General features: G+C 41.8%; 1 protein-coding gene across 5 annotated transcripts; it reads left to right on the top strand.

The window, feature by feature from the left end:
* The first annotated feature begins 2,974 nt into the window (after positions 1 to 2,974).
* TTC14 (tetratricopeptide repeat domain 14) lies at positions 2,975 to 21,234 on the top strand. Of its 5 annotated transcripts, XM_039488872.1 has the most exons (13): positions 2,981 to 3,206; positions 4,273 to 4,397; positions 8,689 to 8,888; positions 9,590 to 9,674; positions 9,788 to 9,917; positions 10,718 to 10,870; positions 11,897 to 11,968; positions 14,484 to 14,603; positions 14,718 to 14,840; positions 15,541 to 15,658; positions 17,761 to 17,877; positions 18,328 to 18,437; positions 19,742 to 21,234. In XM_039488872.1, the coding sequence occupies exons 1-13, from the start codon at positions 3,043 to 3,045 to the stop codon at positions 20,688 to 20,690; spliced, it is 2,466 nt and encodes an 821-aa protein (XP_039344806.1). In that variant the 5' UTR covers positions 2,981 to 3,042; the 3' UTR covers positions 20,691 to 21,234. The 5 variants fall into 5 exon arrangements, with proteins under 5 accessions (XP_039344809.1, XP_039344808.1, XP_039344810.1 ...); XM_039488875.1 differs by lacking the exon at positions 17,761 to 17,877 and having other exon boundaries at positions 2,975 to 3,206; positions 18,345 to 18,437; positions 19,742 to 19,874; XM_039488873.1 differs by lacking the exon at positions 17,761 to 17,877 and having other exon boundaries at positions 2,982 to 3,206.
* Positions 21,235 to 21,742: the final 508 nt, after the last annotated feature.

Below are 21,742 nucleotides of genomic sequence, written 5' to 3'. Positions count from 1 at the left end.
TCTGATTCATAAAGTCACCAATTCACTGTTTGTAACCTTAGCAAGTCATTGATGTCCTTGGGTCTGAGTCAGCTAGTTCGGGGGAAAAAGTGGATGCAGAAGCAGCACCTCACTAAAAAAACCCAGATTCTACATGTGAGTCATGTAATTCTGGGAGGATAAATTTCCAAAACAATTTTTTTGTACACACTTCTTTAGAAGGGGAAGACTAGCCACTGTGGTCTTATAGCATCCTCTAGTGAACTATCCTCAGCAACTTCCTTTTCAAGGAAATTGAATGCCATTCTGTTAGGAGGAAAGATGATATGATGGGCTAGAAAGCAAGGAAGGTAGAGAGAAGGGATACCAAATTGTCTTGATAAAAAGTGCTAATAGCAAGTGATGAGTAAGAGAACCCAGACTGTTAGGCCAATGGTTTTGAAATATGTAACACAAATCAAAGCATGATCATTTTGTAAAGTAACGTGGGAGTATGATGTGCTAATGACAAGGCACATGTTACTGTGTGATAAAGCATGCCTCAAAGGTGTTGCAAGTTTGTTGCCTTCAATAACTTAAAAAATTGTTTATCTCACAGTTACACATTGCAGTTAGATGACCTATATTAACTGTATTTTAGGATATTTTAGCTTTTTAAGTCTGCTCTCCTAAGAACACTTAATATATTTAAAATAGTAATAATTGCTTAATGTATATTTGCTTTTATTATAGGCAAGATGTTTTCATTTTAGGAGATAAGACAATATTTTGGAAGCAATTTTCATTGTGTACACTAGAGTATGAACTAGTATGTAACGGACATAAGTATTATAAGTTAGGTCAGTTTAAAGCTATGATAGCATAACCTCCACACAAAGTGAAACAGAAGTGTCCATTTGTAAAGATTTTGCTTATGTATGTTAGTAGAGAAGATCTGCTAGACCACTGATGTGCTATAACAGCTACTTATTATGCTAATAAATAACTGTTGCCTTCTGCTCCTCATCTGTTGGAACTTGGACATACCTGTTATCTCATATATTTAGGCCCTGAACCTGCCAATATGCACGTAATTAAAGATAAGCATGTGTGTGTGAATTTCTGCCTGCTCTGGGTCTGAAACTGTGACCAACTTTGTTTTATGTGTAGGGCCCTACCAAATTCGTGGACGTGAAAAAAGTGTCAAGGACCGTGAAAGCTGGTCTTTTGTTTACTTTTACCCTACACTATATAGATTTCATGGGGGGAGACCAGCGTTTCTCAAACTGAGGGTCCTGACACAAAAAGTGGTTGCGGGGCGGGAGGGGGGGGGGATTTGAAAGGTTATTGTACAGGGAGGGTTGTGGTATTACCACCCTTACTTCTGCGCTGCCTTCAGAGCTGGGTGGCCAGAGAGCGGCAGCTGCTAGCCAGGCACGCATCCCTGAAGGGAACACCCCATCAGCAGCAGCGCAGCAGTAACAGTGGCAATACCATACCATGCCATCCTTACTTCTGTGCTGCTCCTGATGGCGGCTCCGCGTTCAGAGCTGGGCTCCCAGTCAGCAGCCACTGCTCTCCAGCCACCCAGCTCTGAAGGCAGCACTGCCAGCAGCAGCAGTACAGAAATAAGGGTAGTAGCATAGATGCCAACTTTCCACGGTGCCCGTGGGTTCTTGTGGCTCCCTGCCCCGGCCCTGGCCTGACTCCACCCTTGCCCCGCCCCTGCCCTCATTCCAACCCCTTCCCCAAAGACCCCACCGCAATTCCGCCCCCTCCCTGCCCCTATTGGACTCCTCCCCAAATCCTGACCCCATCCCTGCCTCTTCCCCAAGCGTTCCGCCTTCCCCCTCCCTCCCAGTGCTTGCCACGCGAAACAACTGTTTGGCAGCGCAAGTGCTGGAAGCTAGGGGGAAAAAGCGGGCACGCCGGCACGCTCAGGGAAGTGGAGCGGAGGCGAGCTGAGGGGCAGGGAGCTGCCAGTCGGTGCAGAGCACCCACCAATTTTTCCCCATGGGTGCTCCAGCCCCGGAGCACCCACGGAGTCGGCATCTATGGGTAGTAGTACCACATCCCCCCCCAGAATAACTTTGCAACCCCCCCCCCCGCTCCTTTTTAGGTTAGGACCCCTACAATTACAACACCCTGAAATTTCAGATTCACCTAGCACAACTGGCCCTTGATCAGGTCTGCCACATAATATCTCAGTATAAGCAACAATAAGTCATTTATCTAGTTGATCACCATGTAAAACACAGAATAAAGTCATGGACTTCGACTACACTAATCCCAGTGAATTCTGGTGTCAATAGAGCACGGCTGCTGAAGAGGGAAATATAATCTCTGGCCAGATTCCCGCTTCGAGCTTGGCCAGCGAGCTGGAGCGCAGGCAGGCGGACTGAAGACTCATAATGGGATCGGCTCTTGCCCCCTTTGCTTTTCCAGCAACGCCAGCCCTGCCGTGTGGCGAGGAAGCGCGAGACTCGCAGCTGTCACTTGTTCACACAAGTCAGTCTCTCATCCGTCCGTCCGTCCGGGGCCTGGCGGAGAACAGCGGGGAGTGTGAGTGACCCACCCTCATGCCCCACCACTAGGGTGACCAGACAGCAAGTGTGAAAAATCGGGATGGGAGTGGGGGGGGGATAATAATAAAAAGACCCCAAAATGGAGACTGTCCCGGTCTGTTCCCCTGTCCCCCAGGCACCCCCACGCCGGCGGGGTGCTGCCCCTCGCATTTGACTTGTATCTTTGAACGCCCCCCCCCCCCTGCAGCTGTGGGCGGGGCCCAACTACCGAGACGGGTGGGCTGAGGCCGGAGGCTCCGGGAGCCCGCGCCCCGCCTTGCCAGCGCCCCCGCGCGGCGGCCTGAGCAAAGAATGGGGGGGGGGGGCAGGGAAGGAGCACACGGCCTCTCTCGCCCCGCCCCCTCAAAGCGCCCACCCTCCCGCTGTACGCATGCGCGAGGGCTGGGCCTCCCCTGTAACCCCGCCCCTTTCCCCCCGTGGGGGGACTGTGGCGGGTTCTACTTCCAGGTTATTCGTGTGAAGCTTCCGGTTGCTGCGCTGTGGGGCTCGCGCGGATGGGATGGAGCGGGACCTGCTCCGCCAGGCGCTGGGTTTCCACGGCCCCGCGCTGCTCTCCCTGCTCCGCACCGAGCAGCGCGATAACCCCGACTTCCGGGGCCTCCTGCCCCCCGCGGGCCCCAGCCTGGAGCCGTCCCGGGAAGCCCAGCACCAGCCGCCCGCCAGGTAAGGAGCCGGGCCGGGCCGCGGGAGGAGGAAGCGGCTGGTCCCGCCCCACAGCCCGGCTCTGAGGAGGCCCCCAGCTCCTTTCTCGGCTCTAGTGCCCCCGCCGAGGGTTTGCTCTGTCGGTGACCCCCGGGGTCAGAGGGGCCCGCGCTCCCTCCCCCGCCACAACTGGGGATCCGCTTCCCTGGACTCTGTGTCCTCTGAGACTCGGGCAGAGCCTCACCCAGCCTGGGCGCTGACCCCAGCTCCCTCGCCCCGCGCAGCTCCCGTGCCGTTCCCTTGGAGTAGTAGTGATCGCCACAGGCATTTAAAAACCTCGGCGCCTCTTCCCCCCCAACCCCCTCTCCCCCCAAACCCCCATCATGACGCTTAAAAATCAGAAGTTGTTTAAAAATGAATGTTTGTTGTCTTTTCCTTTTGGTTTCGGCGTCCTGTTTCCAAGCTTTCTTCTGGAGCCGTGAGGGCTAGAAACTCATTCTTTTTAAATGAAATTTGACGTTTTTCACATAGTCACTTGACTCCAGGAACAGGGCCGCCTTACACGAATACCCTCTTCCTGTGTAGTGTTTTTCATCCCCTAGAGTTGAAAGGCTTCAGGGTATTGAGGATGGATTTCTTTCTTGCTGTTGAAACGGAATGGCAGGGGGAGGTTTTTTTTTGCCCTACTTTCTAGTAGTGGCTATACGCTCTATCCAAAAGCTGACGCAAAGGCACCTTGTAGCATACCTTGAAATCTGCCAGGTTTAGTTTGGCAGAGAAAATCCAAACACCATAGTTCTGGAAGCTTTACTGTTAAGCACCATTCATGTTCCTGGTGCTGTACACATATGTTGTCTACCTACCATGCTTGACATTAGACATAGAAAAACTTGGGCAAAGCATTTTGTACTAAACATGTAATCAGTAGTATACGTTGGGACACATTTCATTAAATGCTTATGCAAAGCCCTGGACAGTGATTTAAAACAAAAACACCAAAAAAAAGCACTAGACTTTTTATGTAACAGATGTTGCATGCTATGTGAACAAAAGGGGGGGGAGTACTAGATTTTTCTTTCTTTCATAGGAAAGAGAAGAGAATTGATAACATTGAGATACAACACTTCATTGCAAAAAAAGCTGATCTCCTTTTTGCTCTTTCATGGAAACCAAATGTATCAACAGATTCAGAATCAAATGAAGAGAATGAAGGTAAATCCTATAATTACAGGTGAAAAGGGATTCTCTCTGAGACAAATTAGCTGTGAGAAATCCAGTAAAGGTCTTGTGTATACAATACACTTTTAAAAATAAATGGTATTTGTAAAAAGTGTGTTATTTTGTTTCAAGTTTTTTTTGAAGTTTAGAAATGCATGGAGTAGATAAATAATCTTCACAATACTGTGAACACATCTGTCAGACTTTAAAATAATTCTCATTATAGTCAACCATGATTAAGGCCTATACTGTGTGGAATATGGTGGGAAAAGGTAACATGTTTGCATTTTTTGTTTAAATAAGTTTCAGTTTATCTAATATGACAATGTAAACACCCTGAGTGACACTCAACTGTAGTAGTGTTGTGAAAATGGAGTCATTAAAGCAGAAGGTATCCTGGGTCTTCTAGTTCTCAAAACAGCTTCCACTTTTTAAAAAAACAGATGTACAAAAAAGGCCCTGGATTCTTCACACACTTATCCATCAATTAGTGGAACTATTTCCATGCATAATGTTACACAAATGCATATTTGCAGAACTGAGACATAAGTCAGTCTTGGACTGGGGTTCTTTGAGCCCATTGTCTCCTTTGACCCCAACCACCTCAAATATGACTTGTGTAAGGGATCTTGAGAGGTCATCTAGTCCAGTCCCCTGCAGTCATGGCAGAACTAACTATTATCTAGACTGTCTCTGACAGGCGTTTGGAGATTTTTAAGAGCAGGTTAGACAATGATGGAGATTCCACAACCTCCCTAGGCAATTTATTCCGGTGCTTAACCACCCTGACAGGAAGTTTTTCCTAATGTCTAGCCTAAACCACTCTTTAAGCCCATTGCTTCTTATTTAAGCCCATTGCTTCTTATCCTATCCTCAGAGGTTAATGAAAACAATTTTTCTCCTTCCTTGAAACAACCTTTTATGTATTTGAAAACAGTTATGTCCCCCTCTCAGTCTTTGGCAGACTATACAAACCCAGTTTTTTTCAGTCTTCCCTTATAGGTCATGTTTTCTAGACCTTTAATCATTTTTGTTGCTCTTCCCTGGCTTTCTCCAATTTGTCCACATCTTTCCTGAAATGTGGTGCCAGAACTGGACACAATACTCCAGTTGAGGCATAATCAGCACAGAGTAGAGCAAAATAATTACCGGTACTTCTTGTGTCTTGGTTGCAACACTCCTGCTAATACATCCCAGAATGATGGTTGCGCTTTTTTTTTTTTTTTTTTTTTTTTGCAGGTGTTACGTTGTTGACTCATATTTAGCTTGTGATCCACTCTTACCCACAGATCCCTTTCTACAGTATTCCTTCATGGGCAGTCATTTTCCATTTTGTATGTATGCAACTGATTGTTCCTTCCTAAGTGGAGTACTTTGCATTTGTCCTTATTGAATTTCATCCTATTAACTTCAGACCATTTCTCCAGTTTGTGCAGATCATTTTGAATTTTAATCCAATCCTTCAAAGCACTTGCAACCCCTCCCAGCTAGGTATCATCCGCAAACTTTTTAAGTGTACTGTCTATGCCTTTATCTAAAGCATTGATGTCATTAGTCATAGATCACACTAAGTCACGTCAGCCTTGTAAAATTCTTTCTCACACTTCCGTACTCTTTACTGAGCTGGTGAGAAAATTATTTGTATTAAGTGAATGGATGAGCTTAATTTTACAAGATTGATTTATGTAATACCTGTATTCGTGGAAGACCCCAATTTTAATTACAAACCTAGGTGGACACAAACTTGCTTTACTGAAATGTAACAATTTTTTGAGAGTTCAGAAGGTCACAGCATGCTTCTTAAGGGCTTGTCTGCACAGGAAGTTATTCCTGTTTAACTTCATGTGTGGATGCTCTTATTCTGGAAGCAGATTAAACTAATTCAGAATAGTGTGCACTTATTCTGGAATACACAATGAGTTATTCAGAAATAGTTAATCTGCTTTAAATTTATACACAACCCTATTCTGGATTAATTTTCTTGTGTGAACAAGCCCTAAGTGTTAGCTCAGGAATTGAGAATATTTAATCTTATTAACTGTAAAATTCAAGCATGAACTGTTAATGGATAAATTATTGCAAGAAATATCTTGTCCATACACAGTATCTTGTATGAAGAGCCTTCTTTCAGAGAATTTCTATTCAATATTTACTGTCCAAAGGGACCATCAATATTCTAGCATTATTTTAAGGAACAAAGTGTAAAAGTAAGCACATATTGCTAAGCATGTGGGGGGAATGCAGCTATTACAGTGTTCTATTATGAGTCTGGGGCTCTGAAGACATGGGTTCTATCCTGTACTTTGACTTCAGTCTTGCTTTGCCTCGATTTCCCTATCCATACAACTAGATTACTACCTGCTACACAGGTTTGTTAGGGTGTACTCCTATGTAAAACATTTGGAGCGCCTGTGATGCTCACCAGGTAAATGCAGGGAGGAGTTATTACTAACATTGATCCCTGATTACAAAAGAAATGGGAATTCTACCATTCTGTTGTACAGACTTGGGGATGTTCCAAGTTGTTCTCTCCCCGCCCCGCCCCAGCAAACTTCTTTGATGGGGAAGCAGCTCTGTTAAGGTTGAAAGTCACCTGCTGTTTAAAAAACAATTGTTGGAAAAAATGTGGTGACACGCTGTGAAAAAAGCAAAAATATGGGCATTTTGGTTACTTACATGGGTGCCAGGTGAAGCTTCCCCTGGGGGAGGCTAGCTCCCTGTCCCACCTCTTCCACCCACAGCTCCACCCCCACTCTGCTCCAGGCTCAGCACCCTTGCCGCATCCCTCCTCTCCTCCCTTCCCCGCAAGGCCCCCTCCACTCATGCTCTCCTCCTTGGGGAAGGGGTGGAACAAGGAGGAGAAGAGGCAGAGCGCAGGTGGGGCCACCATTCCACCCGTGGTTACTTAATGGATATCTGTGTTTAGCATTTTGAAAAAACATTCAAATAAACAGTCAATAAAAAGTACTCGTAATGTGAAGTCTAATACTAAAATTGCTGTCACTCCATTATATTAACTAGACAATTATATACTTTGTTGTTCAAGTAGGCCAAATGCTGTGTTCTATCCAACTTTTTAAGTGCAAATGGCTTTTCAGGTTTAAGGACCATCTAAAAAGGTGTCTGGGGGTAGAATCTTACGTGGCTGTCTCAAGTAACTGAGAGTGTAACTGTGGAAACTAAGGCTGGAAGAGTTGTGATGTTATGAATTCTCCATTGGAACAGAGTGGGTGAAGTTTGTCTCAGCAAACAGGCTCTTCAGAAACAATAGGTCCTTTGAAAGTGCCCAGTCCCTCCGACCCCCCAGTTGGCTGAAGATAAATTGGGTAGAGACAGGAAAGCTCCTAGGAGATTTTTCGCTGGGAGCAAAATTGTGATGTGAAAATGCACACTTCATAACTTCTGTAGAACAAGCTCATTGCTTATAGCAGGCCTTCTTGGCTTTCTCTGTTTCCCCTGCTTTCCTCCCGCAAGCTCCCTGTTTTCCACCTTTCCATCCCCCATAATTTCGGGGATTCTGTACATCCACCCCGTGCCATAGTCTCTGCCCCCAATCACCCCATCATTTCTTTTCACTCTTTGAGTTAAGGTGTCAACGTATTAGACTCTATTGGGAGAATGGGCAGAGCTGAGATAAAGGTATTACTATGCTGAAAGTTGTTAATAGCTGCGAATAGATGCAATAGCAAACCAGTTCTTTGATTTGTAGACAGTGACAGAGCTGGCTGAAGCAGTTAGACAACAGAGAAGTCAAATTGAATGCAGGATCTTGCTTCGCTCTGCCAATAACTCAATGCAATAGATGTGAACCAGTGACTAGCAGATGCTGGTTGCCAGAAAGCTTGTGGTGGATATATGAAGCAAGTGTTGACCTTGTGTTGATCAAAAATTACTTTCTCTGGCTGACTTAAGAAATGATATTGACAGACTCTGAGAAGCAAATGTTACCCAATCCTTTTTGAGCAGAAAATTAAAGTATAACTGTGGGGAGGAGGGAATGAGATCTCTGGGGACTCGGACATAGGTATGGAGGACTTGGTTGGCTAGGGCAGGGGTGAGAAAGGAAAGAGTGCGCTTAGTTTCCTCAGGTCAAGAAGGAACAAGAGTTCCTGTTGCAATATTATGTATGTTGGGAAGTGTTGGCTATACATAATGCCTAATAAAGGAATATAAAGAGCTTTATTAAAAATCACATTGATTTTCTGATACTATAATGAACTGTAATTAGAGATTTCAGAAGGTAGAGCAGTTACTACATAACTTTTTTTCTCCCCATTAATTGCAGATTGTTATGCTGTTATGCCACCCCTGGAGCAGTTCATGGAGGTGCCAAGTGAGGACAGGAGGGAGCTGTTTTTCCGAGACATTGAGCGTGGCGATATTGTGATCGGAAGGATTAGTTCTATTCGTGAATTTGGCTTTTTCATGGTGTTAATCTGTCTGGGCAGTGGCGTCGTCAGAGAGATCTCGCAGTTAGAAATCACTGTAAGACTTGAGTATGATCAGTAACAAGTAAACTGATGCAGGGCAGTCCCGGCTTTCTAATATGTTGGCTGCATCTTGTGCTAAGGACCTGAGCTCTGGGATGGTTAATAGTTCAAAGCCTTAATGCATCGTGCCTTTGATTAAAGTGGAAGCTTGCCTTGTTGTCTCAGCAAGACATTTTCTTTCTTTACCGCTCAAATATTTTAGCTGTAAGTTGAAAAGTTAGTGTTTATATAGATGCATGGACCTCAATCTGAATTGAATCATACTAATATCACTCTGCTTTCATGCTCAATTTTGGACAGACTTAGGCTTTGTCTACACTAGCACTTTCGTTGGCAAAACTTTTGTCAGTTAGAGGTGTGGAAAAAAAACAACCCCTGGACCAACATAAGTTTTGCCAACAAAAGTGCCAATGTGGACAGCGCTATGTGGGCAGGAGATGCTCTCCTGTCAGCATAGAGCAGCTTCACAGGCGACCTTACAGTGGTGCAGCTACAGCGGTACAGATGTGCTGCTGTGAGGTCTGTAGTGTAAACATAGCATAAGACTAGTTTCCATCTAGTTTAATGATCACAAAATGAACTTTTGGATTAAAAGATTAAAGCTGGGTGGAAACTGGATTACTCACATTAGTCTTCAATATCACAGTATCTATTAAGATCAGTGTTCTTGGTCGTATTTTTGGTCTTCCATTGCAGGCTCTTTGTCCATTGAGAGATGTGCCTTCTCATAGCAGCCATGGTGATCCTTTATCATATTATCAAACTGGAGACATTATACAAGGTAAATGCATATTAAAACTGTTCTGAAAGCTGTTTATTTCCAGTTTTGTTGACTTTGTTCTCAACTTTAAGATGCTGTTGTTCAGTGTTGTTGTGGTTTTTTTTTTTTGATAGCTGCAATCAAGGACATTGATCGTTACCATGAAAAACTCACAATATCACTGCACAGCTCTGCTCTTCCACCCAGTCTATCTAGTACTAAACTGGGGGTAATTAGTTCTGAAGACTTGCCTTTACATTATAGGTAAGAACTTGCATTCTCTTCTACTCACTAGATCTGGTTTGTTAAATATATGTTGTCTCAAGAAACTGTTGGCAAAAATTGCCAAATATGTTGGCAGAAACTGTCCTTTTTCAAAGGTCTTTGTCAAGGTTTTCCTTTACTCTGCTGATTGACATATATTCTTCAATTTTATACTGTTGACTTGTTTTCCTAAATAAAAGCATCACTGTTCATATATGGATGTATTTTGCTTCACAGATGAAGAAACCAGAATGAGGTAATCTTAGCCAAAAGAGAGAGAGAAAATATATATTGTAGGAAATGAGCATTACTTGGGAGAATACAGGACCATTAATAAACTGACTTAAAGGGCTCAGATATGAAACTCTTAAAATCTGTCTTCAGCAAGAAGTACAGGAATGTAACTACCCCTTTGGAGTGCATGTAGGGCTTGGCTCAAGGCCCAGAAGTTGCTGCTGGTACTGCAGGAGGAGAGAGCCAAAATGAGGTTTTCTAGTACTGCTTCTCATTAGTCAGTAGGGCAAAGGGTGAGATAAAACAGGAGGAGGAAGGGAAAGGAAACTGACCACAGAATTCTGCAGCTACTGGATGAGGAGGAACAGCAACAAAGGCAGAGGAGTTCTTATTTCAGATGAAACAAATGGTGATGTGTTGTAGCTTCCCTTGCCTCAAGTGGAAATATGTGATTTGCTTGTGAACCAGTGTGGGTAAAAGTATCAATGTGTGTTGACTCTTTAGTAATATGTCAGCATTACTAAAGAAATGGGTGGTCATATTTGTTTGTTTATATTTTCTTTAAGGAGAAGTGTTGAAGTAGCCAGTACTTCAGAGACGTATGAAAAAGTCTTACATCATTCCTTGGGATTTGCTAATCCATCAGTAGTTGAATTTTTATTAGGAAAACTAGGACTAAGTGAATCCAGCCCTCCATCGTTAATGAGAGGCCTGCAAAGGTACAGTGACACTGCACCATCTCCATTGCTTTCTAGAGAAAATGCCACTGCCTGAAATGTCTCTTGATTTTTAGTTTCTATTTAAAAATTCCTGTGGCCACTATTACTTCAACCTTGAGTTGATCCTCTTTTGCATGACCGCTGATGATAATGTGAGCCCATCAACTAAGTATAAAGAAGACGCTCCAGAACAACAAAATTACTCCTAGGCCTGGTCTACACTGGGGGGGTGGGGGGTCAATCTAAGGTACGCAACTTCAGCTACGTGAATAGCATAGCTGAAGTCGAAGTACCTTAGCTCGAATTACTTACCCGTCCTTATGGCGCGGGATCGATGTCCGTGGCTCCCCCGTCGACTCCGCTACTGCCACTCCGGTGGAGTTCCGGAGTCGACGGGAGCGCGTTCGGGGTTCGATATATCGCGTCTAGATGAGACGCGGTATATCGAACTCTGAGAAATCGATTGCTACCCGCCGATCCGGCGGGTAGTGAAGACGTACCCTTAGAATTTGACAGAATTCTAAGCTACTTCATCCACCAGTAATCTGCTTGATACTGTTTAACTGGGTAAACTGTTCATTGTATATTGGTAGTAACGTTAGATTAAAATTACAGGTTACTTTACATCCTAATAATATTTATCCTTAACACTTCTTAGTAATTGCTTGTTTTACTAATGGACCTGATCTTTTGAGCAGTACAGATTCAGAAATTTTTCCTTCTCAAATACAGAAAATTAACATATAGATTATTTCCCATTTGCTGTGTAGCTCAAAATTTAATCTATATTAATGCAACTGACATGGGACAGTATATTTGACTGCAATAGACGAATAAATTTAGGGAGGCGCTGACTTTGGAAATCAGAAATGCTATTGCTGATTGAGGGGAGAGTAATACAGTATTTTTTCAGCCATGTTGAAATTTTTTCTAAATCTTTGTATAAATTTTTGATAATGTAGACTTAGAAGGAAACGTGGGCAGTTAATAATTTATTCCCTTGATATATATATATTTTTTTAACAGCAAAAGCTTCAATGAAGAAGACTTTGCCTTTGCATTGAGGAAAAAGCAGTCTGCATCTTGGGCCTTGAAATGGTACAGAGTATTTAATTTTCTTGTCAAGCAATTTAGGTGGCATCTACTTTAGAATCAATGGTCATAGTTCTTCATATTTCTTCGTACCAGTGTTCACCATGAATAACCTCCTGAATATCACCAAGGAGCAACTTGCTGAATGGCTGTGGTCAGTTGATAGGTCGTGGGGGTGGAGAAATGCTCTCTTTGTTTGTAAAGTAAAAAAAATCAAATTTTAAGGAAGAGCCTTTAGTTTAGTTCCCAAAGGTTAAGGTCACTTATAACTTGTGCTGGCTCCTGAAATTAGAGCTGAGCACTACTGTCTTGCCTCCTCAGTTTTCCCATAGGACCCTAGCCTTAGTACCCGGCTCAGCCTTTTATAAATAGAAACCAGATGACCTTGAGTTTCCTTGTCTTGACACCTGAGCCCGAACCTGGACTTGTGAGCAATTCCCGTGTGGCCTGAGCTGGCATCTGTCACTATGTATCAACACTGAACATACTGAGGGCATTTGAAGAGGCTGCTTTGGGCAGCTGCTGTTTCTTTTGGGCTGTGCCTGGGATGAAGCTGCAGAGTGTAATCTGCTCTTCCGTAGTTTATCAGGCACCCAAGAGATGGAGCTGGTCAGGAATTTTCCACAAAATATTTTTCATTGGAAAATGCGGATTCACAGAAAGTGTTCACAGGAAAGAGTTGGTTTTGATGAATATCCTGATTTATTTTTTTTAATTAGAAAATTTCAAAATTGTCAAAATATCATCCTTCAACATTGCTGAAGCAACTTAATTTTTTGATTTGAAATGACTTTGTTTTGATATTGTAGTTAGTTTACGCTTTTAAATGTAAAAAGGTCAAAATCTAAACAAAATGTTTTGGTTGACCCAAACTGATTTTTTTTTTGTGATTGAAACTGTGCGGAAACTATCAAGACTTTGACTTTTTGTTGCTATTCAGGATGGGAAAGCTTTTTTTGAAATCTCAAAATTCTTTCAGAATGGGAAACAAGTTTCCTTTCCAGTTCTACCAGGAAAAGCACAGATTTGGAAAGGGAATAGACAAAGTGGTTTGCCAATCTCCCTCAGTCCAGCATGGAGAAGAGGGTGAATAGGGAAGGTTTATCTTCTCTCAGCTCAGCAGCCTCTGCCCATAACCCAGTCAAACTGGGAATTGCTCCTCGCCATTCAGGCCTTGACTCCTGTCCATGGAAATTCTTGAGATGAGTAGGCAGGTCCACAGAAGCAATATTTAGTTGGGAAGTAGTCCCGGACATAAAAATGATACAGCTGAAAGGGGAATGAGATGGAATTAGTGATGGTAGAGATGATGCCAGTCTTAGAAACGGTCTTCAATTTTAATATAGCACATCATTTATTTCATTAGTTAAACCCTACTTAATTTGCGATATTGCGAATCCCACAATATTAGGCTTCCACTGCAAATTCCACAGTGGTAGCCTTGGCCGCCCGCTCCCAGGGCCCCTGCTCTAAGCTTTTCCAAATTACTGCACATAATAAAGGTCCATTATTACTTTTCTGCAATTTTCCATGTGTTGTCTGCAACTCAGCCATAATTATTTGACAATCATCCCCCCAATTCAAGTAAGGTCTTATTCATTGGAGATTAAGTACAACCATTTTCTATAATCTGTGGCCATATAGTGCTATATTAAATCATTAATCTTGATTGCTGTAGTGAAGTCTCATCATGAATTTGATATGAAATTCAGAGCCCCAACTGTTAACTCATTGGAAGAAAATTTATTTTAGACAAATGTGTGAGAGAAGCTTCAGTTGGCAAGATATGAAATATAAGTCATAAAGCATCTTACATGGGGGCAAATTGACTTCAGTGTCATTGTGCCCCCTTACTGTAGTGTTGAATGTGTCCCTGTACATTATAAAGCCATGTCTACATTAGCACTTATGTTGGCAAAACTGTTGTTGCTCAGTGGTGTAAAAAAAACACCCCGAACGACATAGGCTTAGCCAGCATAAGCGCTCGTGTGTGCAGCACCATGTCAGCAGGAGAGCTACCGCTGCTCGTTGAGCTGGTTTTATTATGTTGATGGGAGAGCTCTCTCCCATCTGTATAATGTGCTGCTGTAAGATCGCTCGTGTAGCCGCAACTGAATCAGTACAGCTGTGCTTCTGTAAGCTTGTAAGCGTAGACATGGCCTAAAACACACTCTTCTCCCCCCCCACACACACACACATTAGGGGGTAATATGACAAGTCTTAGAAAAACACTAAAGTACTGTAAATGGAGAATACAGTGTATCATGTATGTGTGCTTTCTACAGAGGTGACTTTGAATTCTAAGCTTTCAGATAAAAGAATTTACACGTTAGTGTGATGTAAATATGGCATTAATCTAAACAGCAACTCTTGAAACTATATCTTGCTAAAATGCTTCCATTCTGTTACTCTTATGGCAGGATGATGTACTGCAAGTTGCAAGGCTTCTCAAACTGTGATTTTAAGTATATTTGTTTAGCTTGATGACTCTGTGTAATACTTTTTTTAAACCATTTTCTAGTGTGAAGATTGGGGTTGATTATTTTAAGGTTGGCCGCCACGTGGAGGCTATGAATGAATACAACAAGGCCTTGGAAATAGATGCACAAAATGTTGAAGCCTTGGTAGCTCGTGGGGCACTGTAAGTTTTTGTCCCCCCCCCCCTTTGTTGTTAAAGATGGATTCCAATAATCTATTTAAAAGATAAATTGTGACATTTATTTAAAATTCCTGTATTGCTTTTCCATTTTTATAGTTACGCAACAAAAGGAAGCTTAAACAAAGCCATAGATGATTTTGAAGTTGCATTAAAAAACTGTCCAACCCATAGAAATGCAAGGAAATACCTATGTCAGACACTTGTGGAAAGAGGAGGCCAGTAAGTGTTCAGTTCTATTCTTTATGCAGTTATGAGCAATTCAGTTTTTTCATGATCTCTTTTTTTATATTGGGCTGGCTAAGTATATTAAAAAGGGAGTGTTTTATCTCCTTCCTGCCTGCCTGCGTGCCAACAATGAGAAGTCTGCAGGGAAAGCAATTCAAGGTGTATAATCTGTTTACCTTCTCTCATGTCGTCCCACCCTACCACACATCAGTTTAAATCTCTCCTCCTTACTGTTTTTTTTCCCTTCTCAATACAGTTTAGCTGATGGAATATTAAACCTACATAACATTCTATGAAATTTTTGGATGAATATTTAATAAGGCATTTTTATAACTTTTTTTAAATTTTTACAACTATGCCATGATTTGTGTTTAATAAAACAAACGTCTGAATTAATTGCATATAAATACTCAGAAAAACTGTAAGAATTGCAGAATTAATATTCAGGGGAAAAAAAATCAATCTGAGTAAACAGGAGACTCATTCAGAAGTAACAGAACATTTTATTCATGAAAACCTGGAATCAAAGTTTGAAAGTACAGTACTGCTGATGTTCAGGAAGTAATGACATGTCAGGGATGTAAACATCTGCATTTTATTGAGTTCCTTTTTTAATATGCATCAGTCTGAGATGATCAGTATGATCAAAACCAAATTCTGTTTGTGTTGTAAACACTTTTCATATGAATGTTAGGTTGGAAGAGGAAGATAACCTATTAAACGCTCAGAATTATTATAAGAGAGCTTTAATTTTGGATGAAACTTTTAAAGAAGCGGAGGATGCCTTACTGAAACTCCGTAAACATATGCAGGTGATTCTTTACTTTCTCTTAACTTTATTTACTACAATCAAAACTCATATTAAAAACATTGGGAAGGGGGAAATTATTTACTGGTTACTGTGTCTTATTCTCCTCTTTCCCCTCTTTCCAACACACTTGTCACAGTAAGTATTATGGCTGCATCTACAAAAAGCAAGGTGCCTGTGGATGGCTTGATCATTTCAGATGGGCATGGGAAGCAACAGCACAGCAGTCGGATGCAGGGAAAGACCAGAACTCAGTAACTGTGTCTGATGAAGGGGAGGAGGAAACAACCTGTTCACACATGAGCGGGACTGCTGATATGGAATTAAGACTTTGGGTATGTCTATACTACCCGCCGGATCGGCAGGCAGCGATCGATCCAGCGGGGATTGATTTATCGCGTCTAGTTTAGACGCGATAAATCAACCCCCCGAGCACTCTCCCGTGGACTCCTGTACTCCAGCGCCATGAGAGGTGCAGGCAGAGTTGACGGGGGGAGCGGCAGCAGTTGATTCACCGTGGTGAAGACACTACACTAATTCTAAGTACGTCAACTTCAGCTACATTATTCACGTAGCTGAAGTTGCGTAACTTAGATCGATCCGCCTCCCTAATGTAGACCAGGGCTATGTGTAGGGTAAAATCCCCAAATAGGTCAGTTTTAGACATATGCCAGAGGGTTGTAATTAGGAATATTCAAAGAGGAGCAGGGTAAGACTGATCAGGGCTAGCTCAAAAGGAAGACATTGTGTATCTTCATGTGGCACAAGAAGGATCTTAATTAAAGGCCTGGAGAGAGCTGTGGACACCATGTCACTGAACCAAGCAGTTATGGTCAGTTGATAATCCAGAATTCTGCCGGACTTGTTGTGAGGTGCAAATTAACAAGGCAGTTATTTAAAATGGAGAAAAAAATAACAATTAACCAGGGTCCAAGCTTTGGAGGAAATAATGGGGGAAGCAAGTTCCAGGGTTCTTTTTTTCTTTTCTCCCCTGCCCACAACATGTTTCCTGAGTGAGCCCCTAGGGGTCTCCGTGCCAAGCTCCTTTGTCTGTTGCCTCCTCTTTCTGTGGCTTTTTCATTTGTCTCCTTTACTTACATTGTCTTCCAGATAGGATCTAAAAGAGTGAATTAAAGTTAGAGAAGTGGGGCACTGGGTTTCTGTACTCAATGCTTCTGTGCTGAAGGAAGTAAATAGACTGGGATAGAAGCATGCAGGCTGGTTTCTTTATGCAGGGCTTGATTGACACTGCTTTAGCAGGTTGGGGAAGCCAGAACGTGAAAAGGTTTTGTTGAAGGATGGGGAAAGAGGAGATTTATGGTAACCTTTATTAAAGCTAAATTATACTCCAGAAATGTCCACTTGCAGTATGTGGGCACTGCCAACATATTTGGCATTATCCAGAGAAAAGTTATTGTTGCTGTAACAAGGAGGCTTACAACCTAAGTCTTGCAACCTAAGTCACAAATAAAAGTGATTTAAACAAGTGAAGGAAATGGTTTTACTCTCATTGCAAGTTATACTGATGGTGATGAGGGTCACTGTTGCAGCTGAGGAACATAAGGCTCTCTGTTCAGCAGTTTGTGTAAGTTTGCCCACAATAAATTAAGGGTTTCCCTTATATCCTAAGGCAGTATCTCTTCTATGACCATTGCCAAGCCTTTGAGAACTGGTATCCAGAGACTTGCTGCTCACCCTGGATATGAATTCCACCTGTTTCAAACCATTTCAAACAGTACTACGTTAAAGTGCATCAGGGAGATTTTAGTGCACACCAGCAAGGTCTACATGGACCAGTTAGCACCTTAGTGTTTTTTTAGAAATTGCCTCCCACCCCCCCCCCATAGTGCATATTGTTGCACAATGTAGACAAGCCCTTAGAGAGCTGTGGGGTACAGGAGCCTATCCAGCTAATAGCCTTACCTAGCATGCCTTTAATGATTAATTGTTTAGTAACTGATGGTTCCGTTACCTCTAAGTAAACCTTGGTTTACATGTGTCTGTTTGTAGCTGCCCTAGTAGAATGATATGAATTACAATTCAAATGTAAAATACTCTTTTCCTGTAATACTGATTATATGTTTTTCTTCAATGCATTTTCTTCTGAACTGGACCGTTGCTGCTGTGTCTGACATCTGGTGCTGCTCATCAACAACAACCCACTGGAACATGATATCTTATGTAATCATGCATCAAACTGGGCTGTGGTACAACTACAAAATGGTTTGTATCTGAACATGGCCACTTCCAACAACATTTTAAAATTGGATATGTCATCACGTTTTATATACAAACTACAATACCATTTTCCCGATACGTTTCTCCCTGTTTCAATCTTCATTCACATAACTAATTTTGCTGTATTTTTCCTGCATCTTTTGGCCTGGGTCATGGGTACCAATGCAATGGCTGGTCATGTCTCTTTTTAAAATGTGATATTTACTGCAATATGGTCCTTAATACCATACTGATCATCACAATGATTAATGCCAAACTCCTGTGCAATCAACTTCTATTTGGTTAATGTAACATCTTCATCTGGAAATCTTGGTATTGTATTCTTTGTGTGTGTATATATCCTCTTGTGGTGCGGGGGGATGGGATTTGGGAAAATATTGGATTAACATACTGTTACTTTTAATATGATTTTTTTGATGTCTGGGTTCAAAAAAGAAATCTTTGGAAATGAGGGAGAAGCAAGCGGCAAAAGAAGAGAGACAGAAGGAAAAGAAAATAGAAACAAGTGCACAAAAACTGCGTAAGCTCTTAAAAGAAGAAAAGAGGTAACCCTATTATATTCAATATACTACATCTTAATTAAAGAATCTACTGCTGATTAGAGCCAGAGCATCAACATCACTTGTATAACACATAAGTAAGTAAACAGCAGTTAGCATCCAGTTGCTGAAATGGGTGATCCTTCTGTTCCTGTTATTGCTAAGCTTCCTTTTTACATTAGTGATTCATACTTAGATTCCATTTTCTTACCAGGTAACAGGTAGATCAGGCAACAGTTAATAAAGGAATAAACTGTGTTGTTTTTTTAAATAAAGCTACTAAACAGCCACTGATACAACATGGATAAATTTCTATATGCTGTTTTCTTTCCCCACCCTGTTACCCGGGTTAATGGCATAAAATAACCTCTGATGTCAATAGTTCGCTAGCTCCTGCTGCTCAATCCCCATATAAAGTTGTAATCCCATCTGTGACATTAGAATTGCTTCCACAGCAACAAATAGTGAGGTTATTGAAGCAGGATTATGCCTAAAAGAGCGAATGAACAGATAAGCCCCTTGAAGAATCCATTTTCCTATAGCTTCATTAGTTAAAAAAGAAAATTTTAGTTAGGTAGAACTAACAAGTTAATGTTTCCCCCAAACTTTCCTATGTGGTGTTCTTTACTACTACACCTGGATTTTTGCAGGGGGAGTATATGGAAATAATACTTAACTACCTAAATGTGTATTTAGGAAGTAGGATGGGATACCCAGCCAGAAGAACCTGTCTTGTAATGCCAAGGCCACAAAAAGCCTGATTGTTAAAGTCCTCCCTACACAGGAATGTCACTTGAAATCATGGCAATTCTACATGTGCAAGGCTTGCCAGATTGGGCCCAGTATACCTTCTTGTCACTAGTGGTTTGTGAATATTACTCAGATCTGACCGCAATCCAGGATCTCCCCTAAACTCATCTAAAGAGCTCCCTCTTTTGAGTCACGGTGGTGGTTTAAATATTACTTTAGGTTATTTCAAAGTTCAGTGTTTTTTTATTGCAATAGCATATTTGAAGCTTGCTAACTAAGCTACTTCAAGAATATGATCTTCACAGGACCCTATACAATCCTGTATCCTTCCCAGCTGACCCACCACACTTTAAGTGGCTGAAATATACATAAGAAAATATTTTTTAAAATACTGTGTGGCTAAAAGGTTCTCTCCGTGTCCCAGTGAGGCTTTTATTAAATATTTGGTCTTGGAGCTGTGTTCCAGGGACCTTGAAAAGGACAGAGCTTTGCCAGAAACTTGTAGAGTCTATAGATGATTCTGGTGGTGGTGATGCCTCATAGGTTAATTACATTTTTAGGCTGAAGAAGAAAAGGAGAAGATCAACTTCCTCCTCCTCCTCAAGTGATTCCTCATCTGATGTATCAGTTTCATCCTCTTCCTCCTCTTCTGATCACAAAAGGCACAAGAAAAGGAGTAGAAATCGATCAGTGTCCTCTCGCAGCTCCAAAAAACATTCATCTAGGGTTTCTTCGCATCAGCGAGATCAGAGTACGAAAGATGAATGGTACTCGCCCCCAGCTGATACCTCTGCTTCCTTCCTTAACCAAAAATATGAAATGGAAAAACTGCTGGAGCGGCAGGACAGATTAGTATATCAAAAGACAGAGGTGAGAGAGAGACAGTGTTCTCTATCAAGGACTTCTGCTGATGAAGAAGACACTTTTGGAGGTAGGTCTGAAGATTCAAGGGATTCTTATGGTAGCTCCAAGACTCAGTCAATCAGCAGCAAAAATGAAAAACAGGGTAAAGCAGACAGATCCTTCTCTAATAGGAGGAGTTCCTCAGGTTCATATCACTGGAAGTCAGATGATAAAATAAATACACATGATTTTAGAAAGTTAGAAAAGGAAGTAGCAGGGAGAAAAGAGCAGTTTAGAAAGCGTGGTTCCAGTCAGAGCATGTATTCCACTTCTCCAGCAGGGTCAGATTACTCAGGCAAGTCAGTAGAAAAGAATAAACAGTACAGCAGCACTTGGTTATGTGAGTACAGTGGAAGTGATGATGGTAGCAGACGTGAATTAACCCAGAGTACAAATGAAAGGGGAGAATATAAAAATAGGGACAGTAGTCATGGGGAAGCTACTAAAGCAAAGGAGCTGGATGAGGAAACTACACTCAATGGTAAAGGGCAATCAGAAAGTGGTGTTAAAAAGAGCCTGCCCCAGAACTTACTCAACATATTTAATCAAATTGCTGAATTTGAGAGACAAAAAGGAAGTAAGCAGAAAAACCAATCAAGTACCTGAGAAAATAATGTTATTACGCTGGATACAGTTAAAGGATTTTCTTTAGATCTTGAATTGCTGTTGAGCTTGTGCCCTTAAAATCTGTATGAGAAATGGACAGAACAGAGTCTGTTTTTCTGTCTTGCAAATGTTTAAAGATTGGTATTAGTCAAGTTACAAGATATCTTTTTGACAGACAGGTATATGCAAGAGTATCGTGTTATATATCAGACAACTTTTAAGAGCATAGGATCGGAGATTTTTTTTTTTTAAACTTAGGATACTCATGTATAATTAACATTGTTTATAACTAGGTGATTGGATGAAAACTACTCGTTGCTACCTTAAAATATCGCTAACTGGCATCAAGTTTGCACTTTAAACACACCGGTATCTTTTCTAAGATACAAAAATGGTAACACAATAGTATCATTAAACCTAATTTTTAACTGTTGAAAGGGATTATTTGACTGAATGATGCACATGTGCCAGCAATGTATATAACTTCTGTTTAATGATTTAATCATTAAATTTTATTAAAATTTGCTCATTTTGTTTAATGCCACTTTGTCTGACTTTGTTGAATTTCTAGTCTCTTTGGTTTTGTGCACCACTATAGTACATCCCATCCATAGCTCTCATGGTGCCCTACAGCCATGAATGAATGAAGTCGCCCTGACAAGCAAGGTATTATATCCATTTTAGAGATGAGGAAAGTGAAGCAGAGGTGCATGCTTTACACTGGTGCTTCTGTCTTAAAATTGTCTTCAAAAGTGTTTTTTGAGACTAGTTTCAGGAAAATGGTGGTGTTGGGCTACTACTGCTTGCCGACACAGTGCCCCCTCAGTTCCTTCTTACTGCCCATGACGGTCGTTGGAACTGTGGAGTGTGGCATAGCTGATCTCCACTTCCCTAGGTCGTTACTCGTTATTTCTCTAGTTAGTTTTGTATTATAGTTGTTAGTAGTTTCTAGTTGTAGTTAATAGTAAATTTTGTAGTTAGTGTATATAGTAGTTGGAGGAAGGGGTTTCTCCCCTCCCTCCTTCGCGGTACCTGGGCTCATGCCTAGGTCG

This window comes from Mauremys reevesii, linkage group 9 (assembly GCF_016161935.1).
Source record: "Mauremys reevesii isolate NIE-2019 linkage group 9, ASM1616193v1, whole genome shotgun sequence".
Classification (NCBI taxonomy): domain Eukaryota; kingdom Metazoa; phylum Chordata; order Testudines; family Geoemydidae; genus Mauremys; species Mauremys reevesii.
This window is presented reverse-complemented; position numbering and strand designations above follow the sequence as displayed.